The 26,785-nt window shown below is 39.5% G+C and overlaps 1 protein-coding gene across 2 annotated transcripts in view; it reads left to right on the top strand.

Annotated features, from left to right (window-relative positions):
* Positions 1-792: 792 nt before the first annotated feature.
* ccdc125.L (coiled-coil domain containing 125 L homeolog) overlaps positions 793-26,785 on the top strand; it is a 31,506-nt gene continuing 5,513 nt past the window's right edge. The window contains exons 1-8 of one of the 2 annotated variants that reach the window (XM_018264907.2): positions 793-1,182; positions 10,566-10,907; positions 11,629-11,687; positions 13,573-13,659; positions 17,407-17,484; positions 20,234-20,319; positions 23,297-23,379; positions 26,137-26,252. In XM_018264907.2, coding sequence (XP_018120396.1) covers positions 1,128-1,182; positions 10,566-10,907; positions 11,629-11,687; positions 13,573-13,659; positions 17,407-17,484; positions 20,234-20,319; positions 23,297-23,379; positions 26,137-26,252 — 906 coding nt within the window. In that variant the 5' untranslated portion in view covers positions 793-1,127. Of the gene's footprint in view, positions 1,183-1,242; positions 1,539-10,565; positions 10,908-11,628; positions 11,688-13,572; positions 13,660-17,406; positions 17,485-20,233; positions 20,320-23,296; positions 23,380-26,136; positions 26,253-26,785 lie in introns of those variants that run through there. The other variant, XM_018264915.2, reaches the window with a different exon arrangement.

Below are 26,785 nucleotides of genomic sequence, written 5' to 3'. Positions count from 1 at the left end.
CCCGGGCCTTTGTAACCTCGCTGCAGAATGTGCACCTACCCCTCTACATGCGCTAGATGATCCCCCAGTAGTTCCACCACTACTTCTAACACTAAAATGCGAACCTCTAACAGCCCCCAGAACAGGGCAACCGCCATTCTCCACAGCAAGGACAGGGAATAGAATGGGATGTTGAGTGCCATGTCTAGGGATGCACCAAATCCACTAATTTGGATTCGGCCAAACCTCCGAATCCTTTGCAAAAGATTTGGCCGAATACTGAACCTAATCCTAATTTGCATATGCAAATTAGGGGTGGGAAGGGGAAACAATTGCAATTGCATATGCAAATTCGGATTCGATTCGGCCGAATCCTGCTGAAAAAGGCCGAATCCCGGACTGAATCCGGGATTCGGCGCATCCCTAGTCATGTCCTGTTCTTGCTTGGCAGGATGGATTCACCACTTAGTGCCCTCTGTCATAGGAAATAGGAATGCACCGAATCTAGGATTCGGCCTCTTTCAGCAGGATTCGGCCGAATCCTTCTGCCGGGCCGAACTGAATCCTAATTTGCATATTCTGATTAGGGGTGGGGAGGGAAATTGCGTGACTTTTTGTCAGAAAACAAGGAAGTAAAAAATGATTTACCCCTCCCACCCCTAATTTGCATGTGAAAATTCGGGTTCGGTATTCGGCCGAATCCAAAATAGTGAATTCGGTGCATCCCTAATAGGAAGGAAAAGAAATTGTTTGTTTTTACTTTGCAAAGAGGAACGTATTTGCTTCTGTTCCTAAATAAATGTCTCCTAGCACTTGAGGCTGAGAAAAAGACAAGCAATTGCTAGTTTATCTTTGTAGTGGAAAGCAAAAACAACCCCTCAAAACTTGCCTCCAGTTTGCCTGAAAAGAGCCAAAAGAATCATCCTTGTAGTAAAAGTGAATGTGACAATCAGACAGGATGTTAGCCACCAAAAAACACAGATTTGTAATTCTAATACGTTGCAGTACTACAAATCCCACAATTCCCCGAATAGAGACACTGATGTAGGAATTGTGGGATTTGTATTTGTCCAACAGCTGGAGTGCCAAACACTAGTGCTGACGCTGGGCTACGACTTAGAAACAGTCCCGTTTTGAGGAGACTTATAATGTCAATAAGAAGATCCGTGTATAAGTCTAATGGAGCGAGAACAGAGCGCACAGGTGAGTAAGATTCATGGCACCTGCTGCTGCTGCTGGAGAAGCTCCCGAGTAATCCCCACCCCCATTCAGGGCGCCAAGTGACGAAGAGAATTGAGGCCACGTCTGTGTGTGTCTGTATGTGTGTAGGGAGGTCAGTCAGGGAGGGGCAAGGAAAGGGCTGCAGGTACCGGCTGAGCAGTGTAGTTTAAGAGTTTTCCGGTAATTCCACACTTCCTGCTCCCTCGGTTGCCTTTCCACACGGTGCGGCGAGTCGTCGCTCACTCACGGGCACTGGCGGAACTGCGCGGCCCACAGGTGTGAACAAGTGACAGCAGGACGTAAAGTGGTGACAGCGGGGAGACCCCGGGCAGCTGCAGGTGGGGAAAGCGCTACTGTCTGTCATTTAACACTCTCACACATAACTACTAACTGCGGCTCCCTATCTGCCTTCTCCTATGTGTCCTAACAGCACACTGACTCTATACAACTTATACACTGCACTCTCTTAGTTCTCTTTCCCTTTACGAATCAGCACACTTATCACTTACATCGCACTGTCACGGGAGACTGTACAGGTATGGGACCTGTTATCCAGAATGCTCAAAAACCCAATAGGCTGGTTTTGCTTCCAATAAGGATTAATTATATCTTAGTTGGGATCAAGTACAAGCGACTGTTTTATTATTACAGAAAATCTGGATTAATTGATTGATTATGAGAGCTGACCTTTGCGTAATTTTGAGCTTTTTGGATAATGGGTTTCCAGATAACGGATACCATACCTGTATTGCTTTCCTTATAAAGTGGAACCTCAATTTTACATCCCCTGATTTTTATTTTCCCCCATTTTACATGTTGTTTTGTGGTCCCATCCATATATTAAAGGGGTGGTTCATCTTTAAGCTAACTTATATTATGTTATAAAACGACCAATTCTAAGCAACTTTTCCATTGGTTTTCATTATTTATTTTTTATAGTTTTATAGTTATTTGCCTTTTTCTTCTGACTCTTTGCAGCTTTCAAATGGGTGTCACTGACCCCTTCAATAAACAAATGCTCTGTAAGGCTACAAATGTATTGTTACTTTTTATCACTGATCCTTCTATTCAGGCCCTCTCCTATTCATATTCCAGTCTCTTATTCAAATCAATGCATGGTTGCTAGGTTAATTTGGACCCTAGTTACCAGATTGGTTAAGATGCAAACTGGAGAGCTGCTGAATAAAAAGCTAAATAACTCAAAAAACACAAATAATAAAAAATGAAAACCAATCACAAATTGTCTCAGAATATCACCCTCTACATCATACTAAAAGTTAATGTAAATGTGAACAACCCCCAGACCAGGCTGTTTGCCATAAAATGTACCAATAAAGGCATTTTAAATTGATTGGTGCTGTACGAAAACTTCTTCTTTGGATCAATGGTGGAGGTTGGACCACTGATGGTACGTGCACCTGATATCGCTTATATATTAAAGGAGAAGGAAAGCCCCTGGGCGCAAAACCCCTCCCCCCTCCCGTGTATTGCCCCCCCCCCCTCCTCCCCCCTGGCCTACCCCTCCCGCTGGGCAAATGCCCCTAACTTGTTACTCACCCCTCTGCGCAGGTCCTGTCCACGGAGTTCACAGTCGCCATCTTCTCCCACGCGCGTCTTCTTCCTGCTCTGACCGGCGTCTTCTGGCGCATGCGCAGTAGGAACAGGTACCGGTACAGCTCTATTGCGCATGCGCCGAATGTCACAAAGTGAAATCGGAAAACTTCGTGACATTCGGCGCATGCGCAATAGAGCTGTACCGGTACCTGTTCCTACTGCGCATGCGCCAGAAGACGCCGGTGAGAGCAGGAAGAAGACGCGCGTGGGAGAAGATGGCGACTGTGAACTCCGTGGACAGGACCTGCGCAGAGGGGTGAGTAACAAGTTAGGGGCATTTGCCCAGCGGGAGGGGTAGGCCAGGGGGGAGGAGGGAGGGGGGGCAATACACGGGAGGGGGGGAGGGGTTTTGCGCCCTGGGGCTTTCCTTCTCCTTTAAGGAATCCAGCTGACTCAAGCATACAAGTAACCCATTTAAGCATAACACATTTCCTTGATTTTACATTTTCCTGGATTTTACACCATTTTTTTATGGTCCCTGGAAAAATGTAAAATGGGGGTTCTACTGTATACTGCAGCAGGGCTGTATTTATATATAAATATGTCCTATAGGGGTGCCTATATTTCTGTTTTTGTTTTATTTTTTGTTTTCATGAGAAAGAAAGAGGCTGCCCTGATGTTCTTCTGCTTAGGAAAGATTTGAGATAGGTTTCTGATTTTTTTTCCTAAGCAGAAGAACATCAGAGCAGCCTCTTTCTTTCTCCTCACAACTTCCTTGACTACTTGGTGGTCAGGCTGGTCGGAAAATGGGCAGCAGGTGGTATCCTTTAATATCTTGGAATTAAAAAAAATAAATAAATGTACATACATTACATTATCCTTTAAATATTGCAGTATGCCTAAAGACAATTTTTGCACTTTCCACTTGTATTCCACACACACACACTCATATGAATATGCATAAATGCCTTTGTAGATTTCAAAGTGTGTTTAGGGTCATTGTCTTGTTGGAATATTCAACCCCTGTGTAACTTCAACTTTGTGACTTTGTGACTTGAACAATATCCTGAAGAATTTGTTGATATTGGGTTGAATTTATCCGATCCTCAACTTTAACAAGGGCCCCAGTCCCTGAACTAGTCACACAGCCCCACAGCATGATGGAACCTCCACCAAATGTGACAGTAGGTAGCAGGTGTTTTTATTGGAATGCAGTGTTCTTCTTCTGCCATGCAAAGCACTTTTTGTTATGACCAAATAACTAAATTTTTGTCTCATCAGTCCAAAGCACTTTGTCCCAAAATGACTGTCTAAATGAGCTTTTACATACAACAAGCGACTGTTTGTGGTGTGAGTGCAGAAAGGGCTTCTTTCTCATCATTCTGCCATACAGATGTTCTTTGTGCGAATTGTGCTGCATTGTAGAACGATGTACCGATACACCATCTGCAGCAAGATGTTCTTGCAGGTCTTTGGAGGTGATCTTTGGGTTGTCTGTAACAATTCTCACAATCCTTCGCATATGCCGCTCCTGTATTTTTCATGTCCTGCCAGACCTGGGTTTTACAGCAACTGTGCCTGCGGCCTTCCATTTCCTGATTACATTCCTTACAGTTGAAACTGACAGTTTAAATCTCTGATATAGCTTTTTGTAGCTTTCCCCTAAACCATGATACTGAACAATCTTTGTTTTCAGATCTTTTGAGAGTTGCTTTGAGGGTCCCATGCTGTCACTCTTCAGAGGAGAGTCAAACAGAAGCACAACTTGCAATTGGCCAGCTTAAATAACTTTTCTCATGATTGGACACACCTGCCTATGAAGTTTAAGGCTAAACAAGCGAATCCAACCAATTTGGTGTTGCCAGTAATCAGTATTGAGCAGTTACATGCATTCAAATTAGCAAAATGGGTACCCACATTTTTGCACAGCCAGTTTTTCACATTTGGTTTAATTTCATGCAACTGAATACTGCTTCACGAAATATCTTTGTTCAGAAAACACCCCAGTACTCCGGTGTTCCTGGGAAATGAAAAACATACAAATGTTATCTTTTTTGTTGAAAGGGAGTAAATTATTATGCAGGCAGAGAGGGGTTCCCAAACTTTTTCATATGACTGTGTGTGTTTATATATATATGTTTATATATATATATATATATATATATATATATATATATATATATATATATATATATATATATATATATATATATATATATATATATATATATATATATATATATATATATATATATATATATATATATATATATATATATATATACACACACACACACACAGTGGTGTGAAAAACTATTTGCCCCCTTCCTGATTTCTTATTCTTTTGCATGTTTGTCACACAAAATGTTTCTGATCATCAAACACATTTAACTATTAGTCAAAGATAACACAAGTAAACACAAAATGCAGTTTTTAAATGAGGGTTTTTATTATTTAGGGAGAAAAGAAATCCAAACCTGTGTGAAAAAGTAATTGCCCCCTGAACCTAATAACTGGTTGGGCCACCCTTAGCAGCAATAACTGCAATCAAGCGTTTGCGATAACTTGCAACGAGTCTTTTACAGCGCTCTGGAGGAATTTTGGCCCACTCATCTTTGCAGAATTGTTGTAATTCAGCTTTATTTGAGGGTTTTCTAGCATGAACCGCCTTTTTAAGGTCATGCCACAACATCTCAATAGGATTCAGGTCAGGACTTTGACTAGGCCACTCCAAAGTCTTCATTTTGTTTTTCTTCAGCCATTCAGAGGTGGATTTGCTTTTATGTTTTGGGTCATTGTCCTGCTGCAGCACCCAAGATCGCTTCAGCTTGAGTTGACGAACAGATGGCCGGACATTCTCCTTCAGGATTTTTTGGTAGACAGTAGAATTCATGGTTCCATCTATCACAGCAAGTCTTCCAGGTTCTGAAGCAGCAAAACAACCCAGACCATCACACTACCACCACCATATTTTACTGTTGGTATGATGTTCTTTTTCTGAAATGCTGTGTTACTTTTACGCCAGATGTAACGGGACGCGCACCTTCCAAAAAGTTCAACTTTTGTCTCGTCGGTCCACAAGGTATTTTCCCAAAAGTCTTGGCAATCATTGATGTTTTTTTAGCAAAATTGAGACGAGCCTTAATGTTCTTTTTGCTTAAAAGTGGTTTGCGCCTTGGAAATCTGCCATGCAGGCCGTTTTTGCCCAGTCTCTTTCTTATGGTGGAGTCGTGAACACTGACCTTAATTGAGGCAAGTGAGGCCTGCAGTTCTTTAGATGTTGTCCTGGGGTCTTTTGTGGCCTCTCGGATGAGTTGTCTCTGCGCTCTTGGGGTAATTTTGGTCGGCTGGCCACTCCTGGGAAGGTTCACCACTGTTCCATGTTTTTGCCATTTGTGGATAATGGCTCTCACTGTGGTTCGCTGGAGTCCCAAAGCTTTAGAAATGGCTTTATAACCTTTGAAATTGAACTCAGGTGTGATAAACCACAGTTAAGTTATTTTTTAACAAGGGGGGCAATCACTTTTTCACACAGGCCCATGTAGATTTGGAGTTTTTTTTCTCCCTTAATAACGTAAACCTTCATTTAAAAACTGCATTTTGTGTTCAATTATGTTATCTTTGACTAATAGTTAACGGTTTTTGATGAGCAGAAACATTTAAGTGTGACAAACATGCAAAAGAATAAGAGGGCAAATAGTTTTTCACACCACTGTATATATGTATGTATATATATATATATATATATATATATATATATATATATATATATATATATATATATATATATATATATATACTGTGATGTATTTGCAGACTGTATAGCTTATGGATCTGCTGCTTTCTGTAGTTCTGATACTTTCAGCTACAACAGGAAACACAATGCCATTATTCAGAGGAAATCCCTGTATTTCCTGCTTAAACTGTGACTTGTTATGAACAGGGAAATTACCTTTGCTTGGCATAAGCACAAAGTATGATATATAATGATTCCCTTCCTCTGGAGGACCCACAGAATAGCACGAGAAAACAGTGCTGAGAACAACTTTAAAACGATAAAGAATGCATCTTAGATTTGCCAAAAGTCCCAACACCACATGTTCTTCATGTTCTTCCTTTCAAATCCTAAAATTAAATTTTTGTTCCATATCAGAGTGGAAATTTTGCCTAAAGGGAGGCTATTGCCAAAATGAACATTTAATATATACTTCATCTGTTGGAAATAAGAAACTTTCTGAAAAAATCCTGTTTGTTTCTCTTTATTCTCTCTTTATGCAGGAGTCAGATTTTGTCAGAACATTGACCTGGGGATACTGCTGATTTGTCAGATATAGGTAGAATTCTATTGTGTCTACTTGTATATCTGACAATTCAGCTCTCAGCTTTTGTAATGAAAATATAGAATCCAATGGTCGCAGGAAAGATCGTAACTGTATGGCCACTATTAGACCTAACTGTCAATCAAAATCTGACTCCTGTACAAAGAGAGAATGAAGAGATACAAACTGCTGAAATTGGGATATTAGTGAGGTATAACTTTCAGAAACAGGGCAGCATTTTTGATTATGTTTAGAAAGTTTTCTTTTATTTTCATGACATGTAGCTCATTACCTTTTTATTTTTGTGATAACTAGCAGCCCCGTAGCCTTGCATGGTATTTTTATGATGTTTCCCATTACACAGTCCAGAAATTCTAATATGATCTTAAATCAGATAATCTGCCCACTGCAAGTAAATAGTTAGCTAGTACTTCAGGTACGGGAATCTGTTATCTGGAAACCTGTTATTCAGAAAGCTCCAAATTATTGCTAGCCCATCTTCCATAGAGTCTATATTAAGGGATACTGTCATGGGAAAAACATTTATTTTCAAAATGAATCAGTTAATAGTGCTGCTTCAGCAGAATTCTGCACTGAAATCCATTTCTCAAAAGAGCAAACAGATTTAATTTATATTCAATTTTGAAATCTGACATGGGGCTAGACATATTGTCAATTTCCCAGCTGCTCCAAGTCACTATTAACTGGTTCATTTTGAAAAAAATGTTTTTTCCCATGACAGTATCCCTTTAAGGTATGGAAATAAAAATTGTGAAAATAACCATTATCTGGAAACCCCCCCGCATTGGCGCCTTTTATATAAATAGGAAAGGAGCAGACAGATGACAGTTTTTGAAGCTATATCTTAATTATATCAAAAAAAAAATGCATGTCAACTCATTTCAGACATTTATTAGTGCAAATTCACCCAAATGAATTCAAACAATATAAATGGTTGATTTATACTTAGCAGTGTCCCATTAGTGTCTCAATACCCCATACAGGCCACACCCTCCTGACGCATTTCGCACCATTGGGTGCTTCATCATTATCTAATGGGGAATTCCTTTTTCTGCATGGGAGAAATGTTTGTATGATTTCTGTTCTGTTTAGTGTCACTATGGAGGTATAGCTTATTGTACAGACAGCAGTACAGTACAGGTATGGAACCTGTTAAACCAGAATGCTCGGGATGTGGGGTTTTTCGGATAAGGAGTCTTTCCGTAATTTGGATTTCAATACCTTAAAAAAAAGTCATTTAAACATTAATTTAAGTAGAATGTTGTTTTGCTTCAAATAAGGATTAAGGATCAAGTATAAGGTACTGTTTTATAATTACAGAAAAAAAGAAAATAATTAAAAAAAAAAATTGGAATTACTTGATATTTCAACAATACATATGATTGTTATGTTGCTCTAAACTCTAGGACTCTGGTCTCCCTGATGGGTGGTTAGTTTGAAAGGCAGTTAGGGCAATGGTAGACAAGGAGATTAGTCGCTGGCGACAATTCTCCTCTTCTGTGGGTGACTAATTTCATCCAGATGCATTCCCATCGATGATTAAGTGAATTTCCATATTAGTTGCTACAGCATTCCAAAGTTTCCATGTGAGACAACTTCAGGAGTCTTCGGCAAAATTCACTTTATTGCATTATTCAGCATTTGGAGCAGTGGGAAAGCATTTGGAGGAGAATATTCATACACAGAAGTCGCGGGCGACTTATCTTCTTGTCTACCTTCATCTTCAAGTTAACTTTTAGTATGGTATAGAATGGCCAATTCTAAGCAACTTTTCAATTGGTCTTCATTATTTATTCGTTTCGTTCTTCTGACTCTCTCCAGCTTTCAAATGTGGGTCACTTTACTCTTTACCCCCCTGTGACAAGTTTGAAGTCCTGGATCATTGCTGCTATTGACAAGCTGAAACTTTAGGCTTCTGTGTATAAAATATGGTATTTTTAGCCACATTCATTATTAGGGTTGCTTTATAAACTAACGACTTATCAGATGAAAGCAAAGGCCTGATTGGCTGCTACTGGCAATTGCACTTGGGCAATTTAGCACGATATATTTATTTTATAAACATACATAAGCATGTATGCACATTAGTGAAATAGAAATGAAAGATGAAGTTATGCAGTATGTTTTTCGTTTTAAATGTAAGGTTTTGTCAAAACTACTATAAGCCACAGTCCTATTAATCTGCCTTGCTGCTCTGTAGCCCTAGTTATTATGACTTTAATGAACATCCTCTCCAGTTACATGTGTGATTTGCATCTTACAGTAGATCTCAAACACGAGTAATCTTATGATGCAATATGGTAATGTTATTATGCAGTGAATGTTAATTGACCTGAGTTAAGAGCTAATTATAAAATAAATACTGGTATTGGATCCGTTATCCAGAAAGCTCTGAATTATGGAAAGGCCGTCTCCCGTAGGCTCCATTTTATCAAAATAATACATATTTTTAAATGTGATCTCCTTTTTCTCTGTAATAATAAAACAGTAGCTTGTACTTGATTCAAACTAAGATATAATTAATCCTTATTGGAAGCAAAACCAGCCTATTGGGTTTATTTAATGTTTCATGATTGGGTTATAGACTTAAGGTATGAATATCCAAATTACAAAAAGATCCTTTATCCGGAAACCCCTAGGTCCTGAGCATTCTCAATAACAGGTCCCAAGATCCAAATTACAGAAAAATCCTTTATCCGGAAACCCCCAGGTCCCGAGCATTCTCGATAGCAGGTCCCATACCTGTACACGAGGAGGCACATTTATCAAGGTTCGAATTTAGAATTCATGTGAGTTTTTAAAACACCCATGAACTTGAAATTCGACCAATCAAAATTTATTATACTATCAAATTTTTTAAACTTGGGTGAATTGGATCAACCCGAAAACTTGTATTGAATTCGACTGGAATTTTAAAAACTCGATTTGAGTTTTTTCTCTGAAAAAAACTAGAATGTGAGGAAGACTGCAAACAACTCCAAACTGATCCCTTGATGTCTCCCATTGACTTAAACAGCTATTCGGCAGTTTTAGATGGCGAATAGTCGAATTCGAGTTCTTAAAGGGCCAGTGTATGATAAATCTCGAAAATCGAATTTGAATTTTTTGAAAAACTCGAATTGAATTTGAATAACTCCCTAGTCGAATTTGACAGTTTTGACCATAAAAAACCTTGAAAATTAAAATTTTAAATTTTTAATTCGCCCCGAGGTGTCACAATTTTTTTAACAAGAATAGTAATCCATGGTATTTCCTAGTGTGAGACATAGACATTTTTAGTTCTTACATTGGATGCTGCCTACAAGGCCAAGGGCTGTTATTCTCTACTTTCATTATTGATGATTTTGCTGCCTTTGTTCGATGAGAGCACCAGCTGCAAAGCTTGAGGGTAAGAGCGTGTAGCTGTAATGGCAGCAGTGTGTCAGTGTTATTTACCTTTAATCAGTATTATTTACCTTTTATTCTTTACAGGTAAGTGCGTTGGACTGCATCTGTGTGTGACTATGAGCGATGCATTTGCTACCGAGAGAGACTGCCCTTCTGAAGAGGAAGAAGATTTTATGGCTGGAGGAGACTTAGGCGAAGGTTTTGGGAGAAAGCCAGGAGGCCTGTATGATGGATCAGCGGATCTCATGGCAGAGACATTTAAAATAAGAAGGGCATTGGACAATCAGGGTCACTATCAACTTGTGAAGAAGGGTGATGATTCTGGGACTGCAAGTTACTCTGTGTTAAGAAACAGTGTCTCTGAGGCCAAGAACACCCATAAGTTTGGGCATATGGGATACTCAAGGTGCAGACAAAATAGTATAGGTAAGACATTTCATTAAGGGTCTTTATTTTCTTTCTACCTGTATGTATGGTGTAGGGTTTATGATTAAATAAATAAGTTTAAAATATATCCTTTTTTTCTTTAAAGTTGGATTACAGTGTGTTGAATGATCTTTGACAATTTAAGAGATATAGGGGCGGGTTCATTCTGTGCTCCCTCTTTTTTCCCTTATAGTCATAAGCCTATGAATGTTGCAGAAAGATTAACTACAATCCCAAACCCTTATCTGCTCAATATGACTGGATGTGCAAGGAACACCTATTAAAAGGGCTTCCTGTGCTGTCCTTTTAAACCAGTCAGACAGGAACCCAGTGTGGAGAAGCTAAGCCTCTGGCTTATTTGTATGTGTGTCATGGTCCCATTAGAATAGATAGAATGCATGACTTTTGCTCCAACAGCTACAGGTATGGACCTGTTATCAAGAATGTTTGGGACCTGGGGTTTTCTGGATAATGGATCTTTCTGTAATTTGGATTTTCGTACCTTGAGTCGATTAGAAATTCATGTAAACATGAAATAAACCCAATAGGCTGGTTTTGGTCCAATAATATTTTTTTTATCTTAAATTCCGAACACTCTGTCATCACTACTCTCACTATGAAAGTGATCAGATGACCATTGATTTTTTTGCAGTCAGTGGGTTATTGTGCCTAAAAGTTTTCTGTATCTTACTACACATGTCATTTGTGTTTCTGAGTGCAGATGCAAGTTCGGAAGTGTCCAATGAAGACCTGAGGCAGCGGCTTCAAGAATTAACAGAGGTCAGTGGTGCTGCATCTGCATTTGTTGTATTCATGTAACCGCTAGCAGGTTGACATATAGAGACAAAATTATTAAAGGGGTTGTTGTTCACCTTCAAACAACTGTTTTTTTTTTCAGATAGATCACCAGAAATAACTGATTTTTCCAATTACTTTCAATTTATCTATGTGTCACTGTTTTTCTAATATTGAAGTGTAAGATGTCATTTTTCACTTTCTAAAGCAGCTCTGCTAGGGGGGTCGCCGACCCTGTAAACTGCTCTAAATGGATACATTTAGTTGATAGATTTATTATCATAGTCCCTGCTGAGCAGAATCTCTGGGTTTTGTTACAGGCAGCTGTTAGAATTGATAGTTGCTGCTGAGAAATGTATCAACTAAATGTTGCAAAATTGTAACAGTTTAGAGTCTGCACCTGATTTACTGAGCTGCCAGACTCAAACACCAGAGACACGAACATTCAACTTTAAACTTAGATTTTGGAAAAACAATAAAAAAGAAATAATGGAAAGTAATTTAAAAAAGTCTTTATTTCTGGGGAACAATCTGAAAACAACTGAACTGAAAAAAGTGTTTGGAAGGTTAACAACCCCTTTAAAGGTCGATTTTCGAATTTATGTGAGTTTTTTTAAAACTCTATTAAATTCAAATATACTCAAAATTCAACTGGGGGGGTTATATATATATATATATATATATATATATATATATATATATATATATATATATATATATATATATATATATATAAAACGTTTAAACATTGGAAATGAACTTGTGAATAAAGACACATTTATTTCACTAATATGAACGAGTGCGGGTCCATTTACTGGATTATATATATATATATATATATATAGATAGATATAAATCGAATATGTAAAACTAGGAATATTCCCGACCCAAAAACTAAAATCTAATTACATTTTTTTAATGGTCAATACTCTCAAAATCGAATTGTGAATTATCGAAACTTGATTCGAGTTTTTTCTCCGAATGAATGTCAGGAAGGCTACTAACATGTCCAAATCGGTCCCTGGACCTCTCCCATTGACTTGTACATGAGCTCAGCAGGTTTTAGGTGGCGAATAGTCTAATTCGAGTTCTTAAAGGGCCGTAGTGTGAGAAATCTCGAAGTTCGAATTTGATTTAAAACTAGAATCGAGTTTGGATAATTCACAATTCGAATTTGAGAGTTTTGACCATAAAAAACGGAGAATTTGAATTTTCAATTCAACCCTTAATAAACCTGTCCCATAAAGTTCTCTTTATTTTCTCTTTATTTTCTCAAAAATAGAAATATCCTCACCGAAAAAAACAGTACAGTGACATACCGTCTGAGTTCCCAAGAAGTACATGTGTATTTACAAAAGTATACAGAATGACACTATCACTCACATCACAGTTTGGGGCAGATCATATTTTTATTAAATGAGTTTAAGGGTACTGCTGTATCTTTGATAAAACATTTTTTTCAAGCCACAGAAGCGATTCCTTGAGTTTAATTATTACTCACTACTTGTGTGGCTTACATGTGTTTCTTTTTAATTTTCCAACATGATTGGAGCAGTCTCATTGGGTGTTGTTATCTGCAGCAAAAGTATCTTGTGGGTCATAGGTATATCTTATCGCACATGGTGCGATTCCAAATAGTTTGTCATTTTTCAGCTCAGCTGATGAACATCAAAAAGCTTAGAATTGTCCCCAATTCTTTGGTATGTAAATTACCCACACCCACAGGTGCTATTCTGGCATTTCTCTCCTCAGTGCTTTTAAGGTTGTGCTTCAGATTTCCTATTCTTAAAATATAATTAAAACTCGTGGTTAGGAACACACATTTCAATTTGGGGGATAATCTAAATGCTATAATTTGTTTACTTTGTAGGAGGTAGATTTTTTAAGAATAGAACTTGAGGCATCTCAGAGGCAGCTTGATGGAAAAGATGAAGCGCTAAAGCTGTTACAAAGCATGGTGAGTTTTTTTGTTGACTGTGTGGATAAATGATAAAATGAGGGTTTGTTGAGGCACTTCTCTTATTACTGCTAATGTTAGATTATGAGCAAATGAGCAAGCCATTTAGCTGACATACTGTTGATTGTAGACTGAATTATAACAAAACGATGATGTTATAAACATCGAGCCCAAAGGTAGCCAGGGGACTGTAAAAATACATGCCATATCCAGTCCACAGGCCTCCTATTTGGCTAGCTCTGCTCTTCTTTAAAAAAAATGTATAGCCCTTCCAACCTGTCTCATCACAGTGAGAGATTACTATCTGCTAGCTTCTGTCTCAAGAATCAGCTACAGAGGCGGATCAGATTCAGATCAACGGAGCAGGGGCAGGGAGCAGATCCGCTTCTCTCTGCCTGCAGAAATACACATTCTGAGAGCAGCTGGAGCCTTCAGCCTGTGTGTCCATAGCCTAAAAGTGCAAATGCGAACTCCCCAACCTCGCTTAGCTTTTAGTATTCACACTGCTGACACACACCTGTCATATATTTGCAAACAATCACTGACCGTGCCATGACACTGCGTTCCATGCAGTCATGGGATTCCCTTCACTTTATGTATGCTATACCATATTGCTTCCTACAGTGATGTAATTACTGTGTGGTGTCTTAGATGGGTTCTATTGAGTTATGCCTACCATGCTGAATTCTACCAGTTTGTAGTATTTGGAATAAAAGCAGAATATGATTTACCCTTTATTTCATGTACAGCTATCAGGGTGGTGGCACTCGGGAAGATTAAAGTCGCCTGCGATAAATCTTCGCTACTGCAGGTGGCTAATCGCCCGGAAATGCCTTCCCACCGGCCACAATGTGAATCGATGATGGGATGGCATAAACGTCACTTTGGTTTTCCAAAGTTGCATTGTTGCCGATGGGAAGGCATTTCAGGCCGATTAGTCTTCCGCAATAGCGAAGATTTATCGTAGGCAACTAAATCTCCCCATGTGCTACCGCCCTTAAGGGGTAACTATCGCGAAAATTTAAATTTAATATAAGCTTCAGAATACTGAAATAAGAAACTTTCTAAATATAATCAATTAAAAAATCTGTACTGTTTTTGAAATAATCCAAGTTCATCTTCCTTTCTTAGCATCTGTTTCTCTTCATTCTGTCTTCATGTAGGAATTGGACTTGTTAGATAATCATTGACAGTTAGATCCAATATATATATTCTATAGGGGGGCTCCTTTTGCCTAGAAGATGTATTAGAGCTCACTAAAATCACCAGAAATCCTGTCTCTACATGCAGGATTTGTGCAAAAGGCAGTTAGTTTGTTACATTTTGTTTGTACTGGAATCAGTTATTTGAGTGAGCTCTAATACATCTGCTAGGAAAAGAGCCCTCCTATAAGATATATTGGATCTAACTGTCAATGAATATCTGACACCCAACTGCTGCATGAAGACAGAATGAAGAGAAACAGATAGTGAGAGAGGAATAGTGAAGAAAAATTTGATTATTTCAGAAACAATGTAGAATATTTAATTGATTGTATTTAGAAAGTTTCTTATTTCAGTGTGACAAGGATTATATTAAATTTTCATTTTCGCGATAGTTCCCCTTTAAATGATGAGGGATGTCGTGCTGGGTGTTATACTCGGGTGTTATGGAGAAGTACACCCAAGCTAGATGCAGTAACTGCCGTGATTCTCCCAGTGCAGTTTACACCTTCATGCCAAGTAATTGTTTTTTTTGTCCTTTTGGTGAGAAAATCTCATTTAATCTACATTTAATCAGTGTCAGAATGGCTTGAGTGCTAAAGAGTTACAGGAGGCAAATAATAGTATTTGATAAGACCTTATTGATATTGGCCTGATGAAGTTATAGTTGCATGTGTTGGGCTTATAGATGGCTAGTTCTTTGCTTTCTATGTAACTATTAGGGATAGGCCATGGTTCCCACAGCTGGTTTAACTGGTTTCTCTGGTATTCATTTCTATTCACCTGGATACTATAGCTTCTTACGTCATGGGAATTAGATCAAAGAAATAAGGACTATGGCAAACTAAGAGATTAGTGGCCCGCGATAAATCTCCTCTTCCACGTGCAATTAATCTTCTCTTTCTCATGTGGCAACTTTGGGCGACACTAAAAAACGAAGCACCGTCTATTTTTCCCCACTACCGATTAACTTTATTGTCGGTAGCAAATAGGGTTGCCACTTGGCCGCATCAACTAATCTCCTTGTCTGTCATTGTCCTAAAGGGAAAGAGTCCTCCTGTGAGTTGATGGAAGCTGTTTTATGCAGCTTTTAGTTGATAGGCATCAGAAGTAAAGCAAGCTGGTCTGCTGATTTAGCTCAGTGAACAGGACAAGAAATGAGCCCTTCAATATCTTTCCTGCAGCATATTAGTGTCTTAAAGGACCAGTAACATCAAAAAAACTTTAAAATCACAAAGCCTTTATTAAGAAATAACTTACCGAAACTCTGCTTCCGCTCCTCTTCAGAAAAGGCGACACATCGACGATCCATCGTGCGGCACTTGATTTCTCCTCCCTGGCTATCTCCTAAAAGGGAAGGCAGGGAGAAGAAATCGAGCGCCGCACAATGGATCGCCCGATCACTTCATACCTCCCAACTGTCCCTTTTTCAGAGGGACAGTCGCTCTTTTGACAGCTCAACCTGAGGTCCCTCATTTGTAGTGGAAAGTCCCTCTTTTCTCTGCACTGAACAGCCAGAAAAAGAAACAAAGTTTCTAACTTAATTGGCTTTTGGCAGAGAGGCCAGTACAGCTAACAGGTGCAACTAAGATACATTGTAACAATTTTGAGATAAGAAAATAAGTAATTTTAACAGTTTAGATAAGGAGAAATATTTTCAAATTTTTATAATGAACATGGTAATTACGGGGTGTGGCCACAAAAATGAGTGTTGTCAAAAAAAATTGCCGCACTACATGCAGAAAACATTTTTACTTCCAAAATGTTGGGAGGTATGTCACTTTCTGAAGAGGAGAGCAAGCGGAGTTTCAGTGAGTTTCAGTGAGTTATTTTATAAGATGTATGGTAACAATTTTTTTTTACATTTTTTTTTTATGTTACTGGTTTTTTAAGACACAGAAACAGAATGATTGAAGGCGAACTGCTGTTTGGCCCCGTGGGACAACTAAATTCATAAATGAGCTTAATGTACAGATACCATATTAAGGTTTAATCATTTCCTCCCCATAATTTAAATAATTAGTCAACACTGTCACACCAAATATATCTGCATATTAGATGTCTGGAAATGTTGGAGCACCTTTTAAACTGAAAATGAAAAAGGATATGATCTGCCAATGACTCACAACATAGGTGTATTGGGTGGAGCATTAGAAAAAAGGTTAGGTTGAAGCGCTCACAGATAAATCATTAAATATTTAAACAGCTGTATGAAAAATAGAATTAAGATGTATATGTATGTATACGTGAAACATATACATCCACTACAGTTTAGTGGATTTTTTTTTGCAATAACGAACGTTGCCTTTTAAAAGTAACTTTTAGACCGAAGACTGCAGTATACTACTGTTAAATGTTACATTGGTCACATATTTCTTCACACAGAGAACACCAGTAAGAGCAATATTACATGTGTGCAGTTGTCGCCTGAGATTGTGCCTGTCCGTGTGACGATAGCTGTAATATTAATCTTTTGTTACTCCTTGATATCTGATAAATGCAAGGCACCACTCTGATCTCTGCATGGAAATGTTTTCTTTCTCAGGCTATGTTAGATAAAGCCACAAGTCACACAAAGGAAATGCTTCAAAAAGCTGAGCAGGAGCGGCGAACTTTGGAAAAGGTGAGCAGAATCCGTGAAATTTAAAGGGATACTGTCATGGGAAAACATGTTTTTTTCAAAACACATCAGTTAATTGTGCTAATTCTGCACTGCAATCCATTTTTCAAAAGAGCAAACTGATTTTTATATATTTAATTTTGAAATCTGACATGGGGCTAGACATACTGTATTGTCAGTTTCCCACGAGCCCCCAGTCAGGGCAGCCATCAGGGGGGGACAGGGGGGAGAGTTGTAGGGGGCCCGGCCACGCCACACTTACTTGATTAGTCGGCCCCCCCCTATCTTTCTGAGAGCTGCTGACTTCGGGAAGGCATGGACGTTTAAGGGGCCCTGGCCACCAATTTTCTCATAATGTGGGGGGGGCCCTGGCCACCAATTTTTTTTTCTCATGTGGGGTCCTAGCCACCAATATTTTTTAATGGGGGGGGACCCTGGCCACAAATGTTTTTTTATGGGGGGCCCTGACCACCAATAACTTTTTATTTTGTATTAACATGTGGGAACCCTAGACTATTTTTTTTTACTGTGTGTGGGGGGGGCGGACCTGTGGGGTGGGGAGGGCGGACCTGTAGGTGAGGCTTGCGGTGGGTGCAGCCCAGGGGGCCCGGAAATGTTGTCATATGGGGCCCTGCGATTTCTGGTGATGGTCCTGCCCCCAGTCATGTGCTCTGATCAACTTCAGTCGGGCAACTTTGATTGACTTTGGAAAACAAAGCGCCACGTGTGCCATGCCGCAGGCGGTTTTTCATTATAGCTGGCGGAAGACAGGGAGAAGCCGTTCAGGGAGATTAGTCGCCCCAAAGAAAAGGCGATTAGTTGCCCAGAGACTAAATCTCCCCGAACTCAAATTTGAGTATATCACCCTTCCCCCCCGCCCCAGCAGCCTAACAACAGTTACCGTATATACTCGCGTATAAGCCGAGTTTTTCAGCACCCAAAATGTGCTGAAAAACTCAAACTCGGCTTATACGCGGGTCATACCTTTCCGCGGCCCCAGCAGGACTGCCTGTGACTGCCTGTGTCGCCGCCCGGAGCTCCGGGCGGCGCGTCCTTCCCTGCCGGCGTTCGCTTTCAAAATGGCGGCGCCCATGGCCGCCACGTGGGTAGCGGCGCCGGCCGCTACCCACGTGGCGGCCATGGGCGCCGCCATTTTGAAAGCGAACGCCGGCAGGGAAGGACGCGCCGCCCGGAGCTCCTGGACCTGCTCCGGGCGGCGACACAGGCAGTCACAGGCAGTCCTGCTGGGGCCGGGTCACGTTTTACTGTGACAGAGGGAAGGACAGAGGGAAGAGCAGCAGACGTGAGTGCCGGGGTGGGAGAGCGACGGGGTGGGGAGAGCGACAGATGGGGAGGGCAGGGGGGGAAGTGGCAGAGGGAAGCAAACATGAAATGGGGGTGGCAGAGGGAAGCAAACATGAAATCCGGGCGGCGACACAGTCAGTCACAGACAGTAACAGGTACCTGCCCAGTGTCCCCCAATTGTTGCGGCCGGGTCACATTCACATTTTGAAATCTGACATGGGGCCCCTAGGCTTATACACGAGTCAATACATTTTTCCAGTTTTCTTAGGTAAATTAGGTACCTCGGCTTATACACGGGTCGGCTTATACACGAGTATATACGGTACTAGTGTTGCTCCAGCAGAATTCTGCACTGAAATCCATTTCTCTAAAGAGCAAACAGTTTTACTTTATATTTCATTTTGAAATCTGACATGAGGCTAGAAGTATTGTCAGTTTCCCAGCTGCCCTCAGTCATGTGACTTGTGCTCAGATAAACTTCAGTCACTCTTTACTGCTGCACTGCAAGTTGCAGTGATATCACCCGCCCCCCCCCCCCCAGCAGCCTAAAAACAGAACAATGGGAAGGTAACCAGATAGCAACCCCCTAACACAAGATAACAGCTGCCTGGTAGATCTAAGTACAGCACTCAATAGTAAAATCCAGGTCCCACTGCAACACATTCAGTTACATTGAGTAGGAGAAACAACAGCCTGACAGAAAGCAGTTCCATCCTAAAGTGCTGGCTCTTTCTGAAAGCACATGACCAGGCAAAATGACCTGAGATGGCTGCCCCTACACACCAATATTACAACTAAAAATAAAATACACTTGCTGGTTCAGGAATGACATTTTATGTTGTAGAGTGAATTATTTGCAGTGTAATTTAGAAACAAAAACTAGACCATATATGTTTATACTATTTATGTATACTATTCACCAGGAGCAACTCTCACTTTCTTATGATGTCCACCTAGGCATCATGGGTACTTCAAATACATGAGGAGTGAGAAATCAGGAAAATTAGAAACATGAGAACCATGACAGAATTCCCAGAATCTCGTCTATTGTGTGCCTTTAACAATATTATGCACACACTGAGAGAACAGCTGTGTCCTGCCAAAGTGTCATGAATAAATACAAACCAGTGTCTTTCTGCTGGCAGCTAAGTCATTACTGGCTTCCAAGTGGCGCTTATGTAGGACCCATGTACTCTGGAGTCTGGCTATGGCATATGTAATTAAAGGAACACTAACACCAAAAAATTAAAGTGTTTTAAAGTAATGAAAATATAATGTACTGCTGCCCTGCACTGGTAAAACTGTTGTGTTTGCTTCAGAAACACTACTATACTTCATATAAACAAGCTGCTGTGTACCAATGGCGGAAATTAAAAAAAGATTATATGGCACAGGTTAAATAGTAGATAACGGATAACAAATCTGCTGTACTTCTGTTCTTCCACAGGAGATCAGTGTTTTGGAGTGGGAAATCCAGTTTGATCAGGTCAGGCTTAAAAACCTAGAAGAAACTTGGAAAGAAAAATACGAGAGGTATGTAAGGCTCCGTTCATGTACTTTTGCCTCACACTATGGGAAAGGTGTGAGCAAACAGAGTTAGACTTTGACCATCGAAACGCCACTCAGTGTAACATACTGTGTGGGTGTTTCCTTGGCACACTGTTCTTAAAAGCAAATTCAATTCCGGTTCTTATAGATATCTTTCTTCTGTGTGCATTTCTGTGAAAGGGGAATTTTTTTGCAATAAGAAATTCACCACACCATGGTGGATGTTTAAACACGTTTGATTAAGTAGCCTGTTTTTGTAATAAATTCTTAACTTAGCATTTTTAACCATTTTATAAATTTAAAGATACAACACATGTTACATCATTTTTATATCTATAACCAGCTCCAACCTTGTTTCTAGCTTTTACTAGATTGAGATAGGAAAGCATTAGCAACATTCTTTCACTGTCTGTTTAGTAGCTTACTATTAACATGCATTTACACGAGGAAAGAAAAAAAAGAATGACCTATTCAAATGTGCACCTTCCCACTATACACGTCCTTAATTCTCTAACAATTAGATTAAAGCATAAATTTTATTCCCAGCCTGGTTAAAATATATGTTGAGTGTAAATAAAACGAACCATTGGGGGCAAAAAGGAGGAATGCTATAGCTTATCAATCAACACACCGGCTGTTGAAATACAAATCTGCCCAATAACATCATAATTAGGGATACACCGGATCCACCCGAATCCTTCGCAAAAGATTTGGCCGAATACCAAATCTAATCCTAATTTGCATATGCAAATAAGGGGTAGTAAGGGGAAAACATTTTTTTCTTCCTTGTTTTGTCATAAAAAGTCACACGATTTTGCTTCTCGCCCCTAATTTGCATATGCAAATTCGGATTCGGTTCGGCCGGCCAGAAGGATTCGGCCGAATCCGAATCCTGCTGAAAAAGGCCGAATCCCGAACCATATACTGATGCATTTGGGCATCAGTTGGTAGTGTCTATGGAAATATAACTGGCTTTGAAATTCTTAGGCCAAAGCCCACATCATTCCCAAGGTAGCCCCGCCAAGAAGAACAATTTCTGCCCCATTTTGACTTGAGTTACGACGACCTGCCTAACTGAAGCTGAAGCACAGAGCACCTTCACTGCCCCATTTTTGCATGAATTCCAACGCCCTCCCTAACAAAACTAAAGTTCAGCTCAGTCTTCACCGAGCTTTGTCAAAGGCAATCTCTTTGTGTATATATATCTTACTATTAGCAGTCTCGCAGCCTGAATAAAAATCATTATAATACCTCCTTTAAACTGTTCTAGTGGCCCTGGTATAATAGTAACAATATTGCAGGGCCAAAACATTTTGAAAACTCTTTCACTGTTAAGGTATGTTTTAGCTTCAGATTTACTGACTAAACTTTTCGGAAATTTTTAAAACAAAATAAAAAAGGCATTTTGATTATGTATGTGAATTTCGCTGGTTGTCAACTTGTTTCAGGTGGCCTCATTATTCTACTGAAGGAATAACCTTTAAAGTGTACCTGTCACCCAGACACAAAAATCTGTATAATAAAAGTCCTTTTCAAATTAAACATGAAATCCAATTTCTATTTTTTATTTAAGCATTCATAGCTGTTGTAAGCTCATTTAAAAATCTCAGCTGTCAATCAAATATTGTCTGCCCCTCCTCTATGCCCGTGGCATAGAGGTGGGGCAGACAATTACTTTCACTTTCAATTCAGCACTTCTTGGATGTCACTGCTCTCCATATATTCCTCCTCTCTCTTTACCATATAATTGTGTAGCCAGGGCATGGGGATGGACATCAGGTCCCCCATTCTGGTGCACAAACAAGATTCTGAGATGACACAAGGCTTGTCTTAATAACAGTGTCCACAAAATGGCTCCTGCCTGCTTGCTATAATTATGAAATCCCAGACTGAAGGAAACAAGATTCAAATAATGTATATAGTGTAATTAAAGTTAATTTTCCTTGACTAATCTGATAAAATAGGATTTTGAATAATTTTTTTGGGTGACGGGTCCCCTTTAAGTCGGCAGTTTATTGGCCCATGTGTCGGGCCATCAGACGGGCTTCCCCAATCGATATCCATCTCGATTGGGCAGGTTAAAAAATCCCGTCTGATTGTGGCCGCATATGTGTGTTTATCCGACCTCCCCTATCGGATGCATCATGATCCGATTGTTGGGCCCTTGATCAGCCGATATTGCCCACCTTAATGTAGGCATATCGGGGAGAGATCAGCTCGATTGGCGATGTCGTCTATTTTACATATTGATATATGTTCCCCTGTTCAGAAGAGGTCAGAGGTCAAACACTGTATGCTTTGAAAGGTTAAAAGACTGTAATTTGGATCTTCATACGTTAAGTCTACTAAAAAATCATGTAAACCCAATAGGCTGGTTTTGCTTCCAATAAGGATTAATTATATCTTAGTTGGGATCAAGTACAAGCTACTGTTTTATTATTACAGATAAAAAGGAAATCAGTCATAAAAAAGGGGATTAGTTGGATAAAATGAAGTCTATGGAAGATGACCATTCCGTAATTCGGGGGCTTTCTGGATAACTGGTTTCCGGATAACGGATCCCATACCCGTACTACTAATTATACCCGAGCTATGTACAGGTTTTCAGGCCCACCTGATTTCCTGCTGTGTAGCGGTTTTTGATTTAATTTGACTCCTGAGGTACTGCTGCCTTTTAGCTCTGGGATTCTAGGTTCAATTCCAGCAAGGACACAATCTGCAAAGAGTTTGTATGTTCCACCTCATGTGGGTTTCCTCCAAGTACTCTCTTCTTCATGATAAAATTGACTGTAGTATGTGTGAATGGGATAGATAGGGAGTACAGCTCCATTGGGCAGGGACTGCTGTGTAATGGTGCATGATTTCTGTAATGCATTTCAGAATATGTCTTATTTTAATAAAGAATAATATTAATAATACTGTCATGCATTTGATTAGAAAATTCTAATTACTTTTTATTTAGAGTCCTCTGTGAAAATGTCACAATCAAAGAAACTCTAGAGTCACGCACAAATGAAATTAAGGCTCTCAAGTCTGAGAACACAAGTAAGCATGGAATATTTTGTACTGTTTTTGCATGTGTGTTTAGGAAAACATTGCATGGTCCTCTGGATTTTCTTCAGCACACTATATATGTGTGCTAATGTTAGTCTGCAACTAAGACCCACCAACTTTTAGCACGGCTGCCATTACGAATAATGGCACCTGTATTCCTGCCTGATCATGACCACAATCTGATCATCCTCATTCTGTCCTTTTTAATGGCAGTCTGGGACCCCTCATTTGACAGGACAGGAGTTTTGCCTGTTCCGACCATAATGACAGCCCTAACTTTTAGCTCCATCTTGCTCCTGTGAAAATCCTGCACACAATTTTAAGGGGGCTAAAAGTAGTGCAGGGAACTGCTGATGGAATATGTGATGTTGATAATACTGGAAAAATTGTACCAAAAAATTAACATACAAGAATGCTAATAGTTTCATAAAACAGTCATTGATTAAAGGAGACCTTTTTCTAGACCCTTTACTACCACTGATAGTAGGAGTCATGTACTTCAGGAAAGTCAGTGTGAAAAGTAGGGATGCAACGAATCCACTATTTTGGATTCAGCCGAACCCCTGAATCCTAATTTGCATATGCAAATTAGGATTCGGTTTGGTCAGGTAGAAAGATTCGGCCGAATCCGAATCCTGCTGAAAAAGGCCGAATCCCGAACTGAATCCTGGATTCGGTGCATCCCTAGTGAAAAGTGCAAAAAACGCTCACAGCCGGACATTTTTTAAACATTGAATTGCTGCAGATGTGCAGTCTGTACCTGTATTGGCAGATGCTGGCCTTCACAGCCTAGTTATAGTTCAGTCAGCACTCACCAGCGTCCAGTCTCAGCAATTATCAGTGCTCGTGTTCTGTGGTCCACTCGCCACCTCAATTGTGAATATCCAGTGTATAACACAGCGCACAGCTTCAAGGAATATTTAAATAAAAAGCCTTTATTGTAGCATTTGGCTTCTGATCCGGTACATGCAACGGTTTGGCCGGAAACGTTGCATGTAGCAGATCAGAAGTGCTGTGTCTGATCAGAAGTCTGGCATTGGTCTGCGCCTGCCAGCACTTTGCTCTGCACTTTGCGCAGTATTATATCCACTGTGAACTGCCTAGTGCAGCCAGACCAAGGGAATTGTGCTCCCTGAATGAGAACTAAAGCTGATCATTGATGCAAAAATTCTATTGTACGAAACAAAGATTCGTACGATTTTGGGAGTGTGTGGATTGTCCCGACATTTTTTGTGCCATGGCTAGCGGTCGTAGGTTAAAAAATTTATATCGGCTATAGATATCTCTGCATTTATTGCCCATCTGACTATATCAATAAGAGATTGTCACTACTATTTGTCGGATATAACTTTCGTTATGTCCGACGAAAGTCAATTAATGGCCTGGGCATCGTGTGATTTGTTCTCTTTACTAGTTTATATTAATCTGAATGGTTAGTTGCAGGGCAGTAGATTGGAACGGACATTCCTTCGTCCGAAATAGCCTAATAATCAACTTAAGTGCCCTTGCACTTTATTTGGTCTAAACAAAGCTTAGTTCATCTCTCTCTCATCTCATTGTGCCGAAACATACTTTTTGCTTATTGTTTTAATAAGGAAATATCTGGAGGTTTTTCATTTCTTAAACTAAATGAGCTAAAATCTGAGGGGCAAAGTAACATTCTACTATCTGTCCATATGAGCACAATCAAATCAAATTAGCAGTCCACTGAATTTCCCCTGTATAATGAGCTGTACAATTTAGCCTGGAAAGGGCTTGGTTTGTTTATATGGAGGGCTTCTCAGTGGACAGCTAATTTGTTTTGTTCAACCAGAAACTAGAATATGATTCTTCTGACGATTTTGTGCTCAGTTCTATAGCAGCATCTGTATCTTAAACTTTTGCCATTTTGTCAAGCTGCAGCTAGACAGAAGAGCAGGGGTGTGCCTATTACACATCCATGATATTAGCAGTGTACTGCTGCCAATATCATGAAAACTAAAAAAAAATGTAATTAATGTACATTGCAGTAGTATTCAGAAGAGTAGTGTGAGCAACTATATATATAAGTCCATTCTGATTTCAGACATATGCTGTTCTTGCATCAATAGATTTGCAATTTAGTATTTAATATAAGGTTGAAACTGACTGTCAACAAAATCTTACTTGCTTGCCTAACGTACTTTGTTAATTAAAAAAATATCATTTTAGTGAAGATGTTTAGGGTTTCTGTGGTTTAATCATGTAATATTTGTCAGTTCAGTTTAATTACACTTAGGGGCAGATTTATCAAGGGTCGAATTAAAAAATACTTCGAAATTCGACCCTTGAATTAAAATTCTTTGACTTCGAATATCGAAGTCGAAGGATTTTTCCGCGAATTTGGCCATCGAATGATCAAATTAAAACCCCTCGGTTGAACGATTAAACCGTTCGAATTGATTCGAACAATCAAACAATTTTACTTCGATGTGTAAAGACTTAGAAAAATGGTCTAGAAGGTCCACATAGGCTAACATAGCACTTCGTCAGGTTTAATTTGGCGAACTATTGAAGTCGAAGTTTTTTTAAAGAGACAGTACTTTGATTATCGAATTATCTAACTATTTTACTTTGAATCAAATTCGAAGTAAATTCGAAGTCGAAGTATCCAAAAAATTACTTCGAATTTTGGATTTTTTTACTTCGAAAATTCCCTCTAATTCACTTTGACCCTTGATAAATCTGCCCCTTACAGTACATTTTTAACACGTTGTTTGCTTTATCTAGTTCTCAGTCAGCAGTGCCAGGAACTTCTCGCAATGCTCGATGTAAACCAGAAGAAAGTATTTCAGGACAACATGTCTCTAAGTAAAAGCAGTTTAACAGACATCACAGCAGTCGAAGTAAGGAACTGATAATTTTATTGTAAAAAAGTTGTATACGGATAAAGTGGGGCTTCGACAACCCCTTGGTGCTGTTTAGGATGCCAGTCCTAAATTACAGAGCTGTTGGTTTGCAATGTATTTAAGAAGTGTAAACATGGGTCATCTCTCCCCACCTTTCCTTGCTGTAAGGTTTTTACATACACCACAAAAAAAGTGTTTCTGTAAGACAAAACAATTTTTCATTAGAACATTGTTTGGAAAACTTAAGAACATTCTGTTCAGGATTTACAATTTGCTCTTAGTAAACATGCTTGATCTGTGAAAAAATAAAGGAACACTAACATCAAAAAATTAAAGTGTTTTAAAGTAATAAAAATATAATGCATTCTTGCCCTACACTGGTAAAACTGGTGTCTTTGCTTCAGAAACACTACTATTGTTTATATAAATAAGCTACTGTGTAGCAATGGGGCAGTCATTCAATATTTATATGAACTATAGTAGTGTTTCTGAAGCAAAAACATGAGTTTTACCAGTGCAGGGCAGCAGTA

This window comes from Xenopus laevis, chromosome 1L (assembly GCF_017654675.1).
Source record: "Xenopus laevis strain J_2021 chromosome 1L, Xenopus_laevis_v10.1, whole genome shotgun sequence".
NCBI classification, from domain to species: Eukaryota; Metazoa; Chordata; class Amphibia; order Anura; family Pipidae; genus Xenopus; species Xenopus laevis.
The sequence above is the reverse complement of the archived record's forward strand: the minus strand, read 5'-3'. Positions and strand labels throughout refer to the sequence as shown.